Here is an 11,661-nt window from a genome sequence, read left to right as displayed (position 1 = left end):
AGAGCACACTCAGTTCGTGGCGAGAATCTGGCGAGTGTGGATGCGTTCCGAGCAGAAACCGCGTCCAAACGAAAATTCCATTCTGCCCAATGCAATCCGCTAAACCGATAAAACACAAAGCGAAAACCAGTACCAACTCAAAGTGCAATATTAATTTTCACACTAAAAGGCTTAAAGTGCTTTTGGCTGGCCATAAAGTTTAGTGTCAAGTTTCACAGCCAGTTCGAAAATCGCTGTATACCCCGCAGGATATCTTCAAAATCCAAACTTTGGAAAAAATCCAATACAGATATCTGTGTATATGTATAATGTATGTACGTGAGCGAGTGCCTGTGGTGGTGCAATAATTGTGAGCGCCAAAAAGCCGAAGAGACGGAGCCGCGCAGCCAAATAAATCTCTCGTCTCGTCTCTCCGCTACGCGCTACTCGCTTTCTCGCGTCGAGTCGCGCCGCTTTCTCCAGTTCGAAAGTCGCGTAGTAAAAAGTGTCGGCAAATCTGCGCCCTGCTGCACCACCCACTCACTCAGCCAAGCCACCTTGGCCACTTTGTTTTTGGTCAAGACTTTCGCACACACTCGACTTCGAAATTCGAAATTGCGAATTTGGCGCGCACCGGAGCATCAAGTAAGTGAGAAAGTGGGCGAGAGAGAGAAAGAGAAGAGTCCTTTGGAGAGAGAGAGAGAGAGCCAGTGAGCCCCCGTTGATTGCACAATAAAATGGGCAAAACTAAATTCCCATAAATTGGCTAAAGTTTCAATTGCTCTGAGCATAAATCAAAATTCGAGCAAAGAACGAATGCTGCTCTAGGGTGTGCGTGTGTGTGTGTACGTGGAGGTCCTTGCGTTTTGCGCGCCCAAAGAAGTATGCTACGCCGTTTTACTATTTACTACTACGCACGCTCCCCCAAAAACACATCGACACTCACACTCACAAGGGGGGCACATGGCACATAATAACGGCTTATCGTGTACTATAGCCACGCAGCTTACGCAGCTGCGTAAAATCTCAAGGCTTGACCAATACCCCGTAACCTCTGTCTGGCCTTCCAATTCCCCAACTCCACATAAATCCCCATCCATAGGTTGTAAGCTGTTTGCCCGTATATACCAAATATATACGCTGTATGCTGGGATGTGTGTGTGTGTGTGCAGCAAGTCATTTGAAGGATTTTATATTATTTTTGGGCATCACGTTTTTATTTGGTTTTTGTTAGTCTATCACAGTCAGGGATATCTCTACCTATTCAAAATTATTGAAAAAAAGTGGCAATCTTATGAGCCTAATTTATCACATTGTTTTGTAATAATTATTAGATCGAAATGGTTGCCATAAAAAACTTTTTATTTCAATTTTTATTAGTTATTAAATTCTCATATCAGTTATTATATTCTACCCAACCAATGGCCAACAAACATGTAAAGGGTCTTTCAAATTCTAACAATAAATACGTCATATGGCCCGTTTAAGGGCGAACATTGAACAGATTTATAACTTATCAACATTTTATACAGCCAGACACACAGACATATCCGTCTTTGGTTGTAAAAAGTTTTGTACGCCGTCTATAGAAATTTTCGCAGGCACATTAATTCCATTACGAAAACTCCCAAGGCCATATTGCTTTTAAGCTGCCGCTCTGTGCTACCCAAACAAAACCAAAAAGTCAGGCCAAACATAAAACGGCAAAGGCAAACAAAACAGAGAGGCGAAATGTGTGTGTGTGGGTTGAAATCGGGATGGGAATGGACGAATGCGCAGGATGGGGGAAATGGAAAAAAGAATGGCAGGAGCTAGCGATATATGCGATATAATAAATCTTTTGTATAACACGCAAAACTTTATGAACGTGCGCCAACTATAAACTTTCACTTTCCAACAATGGCCTCGTCCGTTTGACGTTGCCTGATGCCAACGTTGCGTATACGCCATGTTGCACATGATTTTATTTTTATTATCACTATTACTTTGTTTCAGTTTTTCCAACCGATACCACTTCCAAAAGGCTATTAAGATGGCGTAATCTTAAATTTGCGATTTTTTAGATAGGCAGCTATTTATGAAGTGGTATTTTCGAATTTAATTAATCGTAATGTAAGAAAGCCATATTTGAGTATCTTTTTTAAGGTCAGGTTAACCTAAGTTAATCATTTCATGACTTTTATTTTAAGCATTTAGAGACTAAATAATATCTTGAAAATTTATTGTAGAATATAAAATCAATAAAATCAAACATATTTAGGCACATTTTCCTTTGATTGATGATAGTATTAGTTTAAAGTATAAAAATATAACGTCCATACTTACTTATTTGCATTTGCTATGCCTACGTATTATTTTAAGCAAAGATTTAAACAAGTTGCGGCATGTGAGGCAACATTGCAATGCATTGGTTAGATTATGGGTAAAGTTGCCTAGTTTTGCGGGCCTGCAACAAAGTCGTTGACTTTCTGTTCGTTGTGCATGTGGTGCCGGTTCGATGTCGCATCCCCAGCGTGGATGTCAAACTTTTTGATGTTGAGGCAGATGAGGAAACGGGGGAGGGAATCAGAAAAGCGTGCGAAATCCGGTTATATACACACATATTTAGATATGCGGTGGGTGAGGGCTTGGTGGGTACGTGGGTATGTGGATGTCTGAGTGCGTATTGGCCGCAATAAATTGTCTTTCTTTCTTTCTTTCTTCCTTGCGGATGTGGTTGTTGTTGGCCTGCGGAACAGGCAAAGGCTTGCAGCGTGTTTATTGAAAATTATTACGCGATATCCTTGGGGACACGCACAAGGGTGCGGGAGGGGGCGGTGGGGAGGGGAAACGGATGTATGGCAATGTGCGCCCCGTTAGGGGGTGGCATGCCCATACAAAAAAGGACGATTCTCTGGCGAATAAGAGTACGAGGAGTACGGGTGAATGAGTGTGGCCGCCTTCTCACACTGCGCATGTACGCCAGATTCGAGTTCGAGTTCGAGCTCGAATACATCACGAAGTTGCGCCTGTTCTGCATATGTGTGAGTGAGTTATGCTACTGCAACTGTGTGCGTGCGAGGCGGTGGGTGGAAACGCATTTCTAGGTCAAATCCACATGGAGCCAGGGGGAATCAGCCTCAGCCCTTGTCCCCATCCACAGCCAGAATCGTAAAAACATATATTGCTGAAATATTTCTGGTCTGTTTGTGAACCGAAATAAAACTATTCGTAAACCAGTTCTCTTTGCCTTATTTTCGAAAATAAATACCTATAGCAAGGCCGCAGGCCAAATTTTCGCATATTTAAATAAGTTTTGGATAGAGGAATATATCTGTAGATATAACGATTCTCTACTCGTTGCACATTACCTTTTTAAAATTGAAACATCAATGTATTGCTATTAATTTTTGATTACGAACGATTCATATATTCATATTATATTTCCCCATGTACGAAGTTTTTGCTTATATAATATGCTAAATGTACAATTAAGACAGAAATTATTGAATTTATAACTTTGTAACCATTTTAACATTAAATAATAAATACTTTTTTCGGTTTCCGTTTCAGGTTAAAACACACTTAACCACATATCCCACTTCCAGCTCAATTAACACTTGTCAACAAAAATAAAACCGGGCAAAATAGGTATACAAAAATGTTAAACATACCCGGAGAATGCAATACAGACTTTTGGCAACAAAAAGTTTGTGACTTTAAAGCGATTATAGCAAGTAAATGAAAACGCAATCGAAACTGAAATTATTACTAACAATGCATAGAAAATATTCCAAAAATTGTGAATAGGTGAAAAGAAATCAATTAAAACGGAAAATATATTTCATATGTGAACCGTTCTGTGGTACTTAACCCATGTGCCGAGCACGAAACAATAACAAGAATTTATACATTTTGGAAATTAAAAGCAATCGATAGTGAATCTAGCCGCAATCGAGGGATTTAATTGTGAACAATCAAAAACAAATTGATCCACATAAATACGCAAACGGACAGCAAAACAAGCAAAAATGGAGAGCAAACATTGGAGCTGCTTTGTGGCCATTGTGCTGGGTGTGCTTATATTCAAAATGCACATATTTGTTGCATTCGCCGATCAGGATGAGGATATACCGCACAACGAGTAAGTATTATTCATCATCCAGCATCTGACATCCGACTGGGCACACCAACAGTTTCAATTATGCATTTTGCCAAATATTTTGGCAATTTCCTTGGACAGGAAATTAATTGAAAATTTGTTTATTGTGCCTGCGGCGTTTTTCCCCTGCTCATTGTTCTATACTATATATACAATGTACACCGATTTCTCGCCAACAATTCAACAAACTGCTGAAACACGTATGCAAATTTAAACTGTTTTTACTCTTGACTGGGCGACATTTGTTGCCTAAATAATTGAGCTAAAATAATTAGAGTGTTGACTGTAGAAGTGAAGTGTTTATAGATTTATACGGTTAACAAGAAGCAAAAAATAAATTAAATTTTAAGGTTTGATTGAAGCTTATATAGTAATTATATACGTAGTTTTGTAATTACAACCACAGTAATCTTCTTAAATTTATTAAATTTTAGAACACTGCATTTGTTCCAAAGTCAAAATATTAAAAAAAAATCCCTTTTAATGACCCATAAAGTTCCAGTTGAGCAACTATTTCGAATATAAATATGTTCATGCATCAACATTTTATGTGTAGCAAAATCTCTTGTGTAAAACTTTTGCCATTCATTTGCGTTTATAGACCGATTTATTTATGATTATTACTTTGTTTACCACACACAGATTGGAATAAAATTCGCTCAGCCTTCTTTGTTGATCTTTATAGTTATAGTTATCGTTTTCGTACCAGAAGCATATTGGTGGTAATGTCTTAGAAATAGCCAATTTCATTAAAAATGTGCATAAATGAAAAATAATGAATGACAAAATGGCATAGATGACAAAAGTGCTTTCCCATTAAGTATACGACAAGATGTTTATAAACTTTATACATACTGTTAGGGAAAAAATGAGGGGCTGACTTTCTGATGTGACGACGGGATACTTTTTTGCCTCATTCGCAGTGTGCGTATCTAATGGATATATAATAGGATTTTGCAATTAGCTTCACACGGCGCCCGGTGGGTGGTTGGTGGTTCGGTGCGGTGGTTCGGTGGTGCAGAGAAAGACAGCACACGTAACCGCAACGCTCACTTGGCTAATTAACCCAAAAACCAACTGCCATTTGCAGGGAAGGACAACTGTCGACTGATGGGAATTTCGGGGGACGGTGGGTGGGCAGAGACCAGAAACCGGAACAGACACACTAAGTGATTTTTTTGGGTCTGTGTTTTTGTATCTAATGTCACTTTTATTTATTGAAATTAGTTTTGGCGTGGGGTTTTTGTGTTGAAATTCAATTAGTTATTTGTTGAATCGTTTCTGCCTGTTGGTTAACTTTGCTGTCCAAGGAAAAGGGAACGAGAACAATTCTAATAATGGTTATAATAGTTATATAGTTGAAACTTTTTTTTACTTTTCATATTAGTTAGTTAAGCCACTTTTCTAAAAGATAACCTCCTTTTACGGCCTATTAGTTTTAGCTTTTGGTTAAAATCCTGGCCATTTCATAATCAAACTCTCTTAACTTTTTGACTGCTCTTCAATTATCGTTATTTTTGGACTGCTGACATGTTGTGGCACATGCGTAAAATAAATTTCATTAATTTGAAAAACAAACTTTTGCTTTCGCTGTTGGCCGGGTTTTATTCGACTCGACTCGCCCCGTTTTCCCTGGTGTCCACGTTGCCGTTTGCTTTATGTCACTGCAGAAATTCAATTAAATTTATTTCAACTTTTGCTGGCAGGAGGCGAAAGCAAGCAGGCCGGTCGAGCTGCCTCTGCCTTGAGGGTCCAGCTTTGACGATTATGTCTTGGCATGCCCCGATGCTGACGATGATGAAGTTGGTCCTGTTTCTGGATTCTGGTCCTATAGCAGGCAAATGGTCCTGTGCCCAATGCCTTTGCTTTGACCCAAATCCCGCTGCCCATTGAAGGTGAAGTCGAAAACGTTGTTCTTCCTCGGCTGGCTCGCTTTTCCTTTTGGACTGGCCTTCACGAACTGAACGGGTTTTCCATAGGCCTACCCACTCCGCCAGCCCATTCACTTGCCTCATTTTCAGTTGTAGTTGTAGCCATCTTCCATCGCCATTTTAATGCATGCCTCGTTTGCTTAAGCATCCCCGGCCCCCTTATCCTTTTCCATTCGAAGCCAGTTGCATTGACAGCGTCTTATGGGTCACGTGCCGTGGCCAGAAAACTTTAAATGGTGGAAAAGAGGACATGCTGTCCTGTGTCAACACGATTGTTACATGATTCGTTCTCTGACACGACCTGCAGATGAGCGATCGATTCGAGGACTCACACAACTCGGCTGCAATTAATCGAATTGAAGGACTTTCGTTATGTGCCACAGGAGGTTCTAAATGGTACATAAGAAACTGTCTCAGTATTTGTTCTTAATAAATGGAAACCAACGAAAAGATTCTGAAAACACGTCCTTTAATTTTATGTATTTTTGGCTAATTTCTATTTTAGTTTAATATATTAACCAAAAAACCCTGCTTAAGGGGTTAAAAAACAAGGAACGATTGCATCTTTAAGATACAAATGTTTTAATCCCATCTAAATTATATATAAATTGTTATTCCTATTTAGTAGCATTGTTTATTTGGCGCAACTGGCACATTTGCTGATTAAAACCATTTTGCATAAGACACAATTCGCTGTTTTTTTTGCTCTTGGGCGTGGCAGATCTAATTACCGTGGAGGCAGCTTAAGTGAATAAATAAAGGAAAATCAACAAAAAGGAAGCAAACAGAGCACTAACTACTTATGACAAATGACAGTGAAAGTGCATTAAGCAGAAGTTGAACCAGAGACACAAACAGAAGCGACTGCAGTGTCTAGCGCATTATTTTGGTTTTTATTTTCCACCTACCAGCAGTCGTAATTACCACTTAGTTTTATTTAAGGGGATTTCGAATTAGCGCGGAACACAACAAATTAATTAGCTTCGTATTTAAAATCGTTAATTTTATCTTTTGTATATTATCCTATTCAAATTATAATTTTGATCACAGTACTTTACGTAAACTTCGTCAGATCCAAAACAATAATAATCAAATAAAAAAATGAATCAAAATTTTTGTAAAATAAATCACCACAGAGTTGTTAACTTTGGTGTAGCGGTTGTTAGTCACAGAATGAAGGCTATTAGAAAGCCAATGACTCTACAGGAGATTTCCGCGAGTATTGGAAGGAAATTTGGTGTGCCTGGCAGTGTTTTTGAAGATGAGATTAAAGTATTGCTCGAAGAATACCAGCCATTCGGATTTTTCATTAAGAGAGGAGATCTATATAGTCTTCCCCCAGAACTGTTGGAAATCATGAAGGAAAACGATCGGGATAAACGAAAGCGAACTATCAAATCACCAGCCAAACATCTTGAGGAATCCTATCAAGTTTATGGCTGTGCATCCAATATTGATCACTCCATGTCACTTAGGCATCCATATCTTTATAGATTCAACTAAGCCGGGCACAGGATATGAGTGACTCCCTATTTTTATTGTCATTGATTTTTATCAAAACGAACTATCATGTATTCAGAATTAAAATTGATCAAAAAATTGCAATATGTGTGTACCTTACAGGTATTAGAATCAAATTCTATTTCCTATATGGTATTTCCTCGAACATCTTAGTAGCTCTGCTCTCGCTGAGGGTTGCATTGAAGTGCGCTCTTGTGATTGCGCATTCAAGTCTGTTGGCAGCGGCAGAAGGGGACTCATTTCAATTTCAATGATGCAAAATGGCAAAAACCCATTGACCTACTCTAAGGGACTACTACTACCTGCCTCGGCATAAACTCTCCGCCCGAAAAGTGAGAAACTGCATAGACAAACGTGAAACGACCGAGCTGAACAAAACAGTGGAAAAAAGGCAATGGAACTGGTTCGATGGCTTTGGGCATGCATATACATATGCTACTTGAGAATGACATACGTAGGTGGTTGGTTCGTGCTCAAAAAGCTGAGACAGAATTGAAAGTCACTACGAATACACCTGAGCACCCACCGTCTCATCCTCACGTACATACATGCATAGTTTTAGCCATTGTCAAGTTTCTGGCCAAGCAACAAAAATACAAAAAAAGAAAGGAATATCTATGTGTAAAAATGTGACTTTTTATTGTGCCGGCCTCCACCACAGGCACCAGAAAGAGTCCAAAGAATCTAAAAAAAAAAGAATCTCTTCTACTTCAGGCCAAGAAGATGACGTTGATGGCCTTTCATTGCAGTTTGCTGCTTGGACCCGATTTTCAATGTTTTTCTTGTTCCTTTGGGTGTGTGTGTATTGTTCGCCATATTCTCTGCGTGTGTGTGTGTATTTCTAGCATATTTTTTGATAAAACCAAACTAGAATAGAATGTTGTACTAGGTTTTCATATTTAAAGACAAATTTTTGTTGTGGATGCCTGCTGATATATTATTCAAAGAATATTTGGAAAAGTTGTTTCTGGGCTGCAAGGAAGTTGGGAATATTATTTGGAATGTTTTAAACTCCAATTTCTAATTTACCAAGCTTGTTCTTAACTTTATGTTTTTATGTAACTTTCTTAATATTTTAATTCATTCCGATTTCATCAACATTTATATTACATTCGTTTTAACTCGTTCGTTTCAACCAACCGTCCATAGTTAACGCTTCCATGGTGTGGATCTCGTTTAATTGTGACCACTTGACCCTACCATCAGTTTGCCAGCTCTTTGTTGTTGCCAGCCATCAGCATTATCCAATTTCAATCACTTTGTTGGCCACTTTATTTCGCTCCATTGTCTACGCTTTATTGCTGCGGGCCACGAAGATGCGGGAAGAGATGTTGCTGCTTCTGGTTTCTGCCTCCTCGGGAGTTTCCGTTTATAATACAATTTTCATATAATTTAAATTCATTTTTGGCATCGTTCGAGCCATAAAACTTTGTCTGTAGCCCGCTTGACTGCAGTTGCACTTCCTTCCCATCACAATCTTCTGTCTCTTCACCCCCAACCAACTTTGCACCATCCGCCTCCCTAGTTGGCCATATAGCATATAAACATGCGCTTATTTTGTATCTAGATGGCAGTGGTAGCGAGCGAGAGAGAGGGAGCTCGTTGGTATGGTGGCTCGCCGTCGGCTCAACATAACCAACATTGCGTATACGCAACGTTGCTGCGGTTCGAGTTTCCTTGGCTTCACCTACCTCCCTCTCTTTGCCACAGTATTGATATTGCAGATAATGCCATAAAATTGTCCAAATATTTTTGGGGGCATTATTCTGCAAGGTCTTTACTCTGGCTCAACTTGATTTTGTTTTTGCTTGTTGCTTCGTTCGTAATTTTTTTGTATAATATTCAATTTTTTTCTCGTTTTCCTTGGCTGTATCAACACTCCGACTTCGGGTCCTCCGCCCCTTATTTTAAATTTTCTGTTGCTTTAGACACATTTCCCCCTCCCATGGACTTGTTTTCTGAGCACTCGTTGGGCTGCTTTTGTTTTGCTTTTGACTTTCGCGTTTAGATTATAAATGTTTGGCAAATGTTTTCACAATAGTTGGCTGTTGGTCCTGTTGTTATCCCTCGACCCTTGAGAGTTTCCCCCATCCCATTCGATGGTCCTCTGTAATGAGTTTTGCTGCTGTCTTGGGTCTTTCTCAAGTGAGTTGGTCCTGTTGGTCGTGTCCTGCAAAATAGTCGATTTACCTTTTTTGTCTTTAAGTCTTCCATGAATAAATATTATTTGTTAACATTGTTCAAATGTGTTGCCAAGTACATTTATGTATTTGTTGCATTATTTTCGCAGCCATTTTATATTTGGCTCTCATTAACCAATCGTAGGCTTAAGCATAATGAGTTGGAAATAATTTATACGCAATTTTAAATCGATTTTAATTGATTTTAAATCAGCCACGTGTCGATGAGTAGCAATGGTATTGTAGGCTAATGATCTGAAAGCTTTTTAACGATTTAAGAGCAACTGATACTTTTATTTTGTGCATTAAGCAAATGTTGAAAAGGACACTTAAATACCAAATTTAACATAACAAATAGGTTAATATAAAAAAATTCTCAAATGACAGCCAATCATTGACTGTTTAAGCTGATTTTTAGAATTATTTACAATTGCGCTAACTTAATTGTGCTAAAATTTACTCAAACTCATAAAACTTATATCTACTTTTTCAGGGTTCGCAATTGGGCCTTGAAGTTCGGCGTTGACTTGTGGGAGTTTGGACGACAATTTACCAAAATGAACGAGATCAAAAGTGTAAGTAACTACGTGGCTGATATATCTGAAAATTCAATAAGTACGCTATTCGATGGCTCTGATAATATAAGCATATGTATCTGATAATCCTGACATGTGGGTACGACCAATCGCCTGGGTTAATGGCTACGATTGTTTGGCTGGGGTTTAGTCGAAACAAATTCACTTAAGCCCTGTGGCCACTTAGTTGAACTTATCGAAAAGCAAGAATTTATCGATAAAAGCTTTGAATGGCTCGGCTTATAGGGAGCTTAACCATCAAATGCGTCAATTTTTCGTGTGTTTCTTTGACGTTCTTATTTGGTTGCTCTGATACTCGTATGGTGTGTTGTTTTGTTTGGTTTGGTTTTGCTTTGTTGCTTGCTGTTGGCCCTAATGCAATTTAAACACAAATAAGGCTAATTGGGGGGGTTAAATCGTGGGTTAAGCGGGCTGATATAAGTGTACGCCACGCTGCTATCTATGTTCATAAGCACGACTCTGTTTGGATTTGGTTGACTGCGTGGCCTGCGGTGGAAGATGGTGGTTTCAGCAAGTCGCGTACTTTCGCGTTTAATCAGACGTGCCTAAGTTAGTGGACTGCTTTTATTGGCCGACTGTGTACGTTGTGATTATGTGCGAGGGATTACGTTTATGCGGATTTGCATAAACAAAATAAGTGCTTTCATAATACCCTACATTATATGATAGCAAGGAACTTCCAATAAAAATTTAATATTATTTTCAATATTTAATGAGTTAGAAACAAAAAATATACAACTTTTTAATATATTTTTAAAAATAGTAAATATGTTTTATTATATACTTACAGTGATCTAATGCAAAATATAAGTGATATTATAGGGAAATATCCAGGAAAATATAGCTTTAGTAGGTAAATTGTATTCACAAAATAAACAAAAAGTGTTAATGGATGTATATGGGGCCATTTTTAAATGAAGTATAGTCTGGACTTGCTGAAGGCCCAACCGTCCCCAAATAAGGGTATAAATATCGGGCAAATTATACAGAGAAACAGGGGCAGGAGCAAGAACAAGGATCCTGGCGGGACAAGGGGACATGCGAGGAAGGCGAGCTGCGGAGGAAGCGACAGGATTCGCAGCCAGAAAGGCAGCTAAAATGCAAATAAATTTGCTGGCTGTGACTGTCATTGAGTCTGTAATTGTCAAGTGCCTTGTTGCTGTTGCTTTGCTGTACGTGTGTGTGTGTGTGTGTCATTGCTGTTGTCCCGCTTGTGGGTGTGTGTGTATGTATGGGTGTATGCGTGTGCGTGTGTTGCTGTCGCTGACAACGTTTGTTTGTGTTAATTTAAAGCGCACGTCGCTTACAACGGC

The 11,661-nt window shown here is 39.0% G+C and overlaps 2 protein-coding genes across 3 annotated transcripts in view; both read left to right on the top strand.

Moving 5' to 3' along the window:
* The first annotated feature begins 26 nt into the window (after positions 1-26).
* LOC6611384 (voltage-dependent calcium channel subunit alpha-2/delta-3) overlaps positions 27-11,661 on the top strand; it is a 33,978-nt gene continuing 22,343 nt past the window's right edge. For both annotated transcript variants that reach the window (XM_032721518.1, XM_032721511.1), the window contains exons 1-3: positions 27-624; positions 3,532-4,102; positions 10,246-10,327. In XM_032721518.1, the coding sequence (XP_032577409.1) occupies positions 3,990-4,102; positions 10,246-10,327 (195 nt within the window). In that variant the 5' untranslated portion in view covers positions 27-624; positions 3,532-3,989. The remainder of the gene's footprint in view (positions 625-3,531; positions 4,103-10,245; positions 10,328-11,661) is intronic.
* Positions 7,105-7,657, top strand: LOC116801498. The gene has a single exon (XM_032721526.1). The coding sequence runs from the start codon at positions 7,153-7,155 to the stop codon at positions 7,552-7,554; it is 402 nt and encodes a 133-aa protein (XP_032577417.1). The 5' UTR covers positions 7,105-7,152; the 3' UTR covers positions 7,555-7,657.

Source organism: Drosophila sechellia, chromosome 2L (genome assembly GCF_004382195.2).
Source record: "Drosophila sechellia strain sech25 chromosome 2L, ASM438219v1, whole genome shotgun sequence".
Classification (NCBI taxonomy): Eukaryota; Metazoa; Arthropoda; class Insecta; order Diptera; family Drosophilidae; genus Drosophila; species Drosophila sechellia.
Note: the sequence above shows the minus strand (reverse complement) of the source record. Positions and strands in the feature narration are given on the sequence as shown.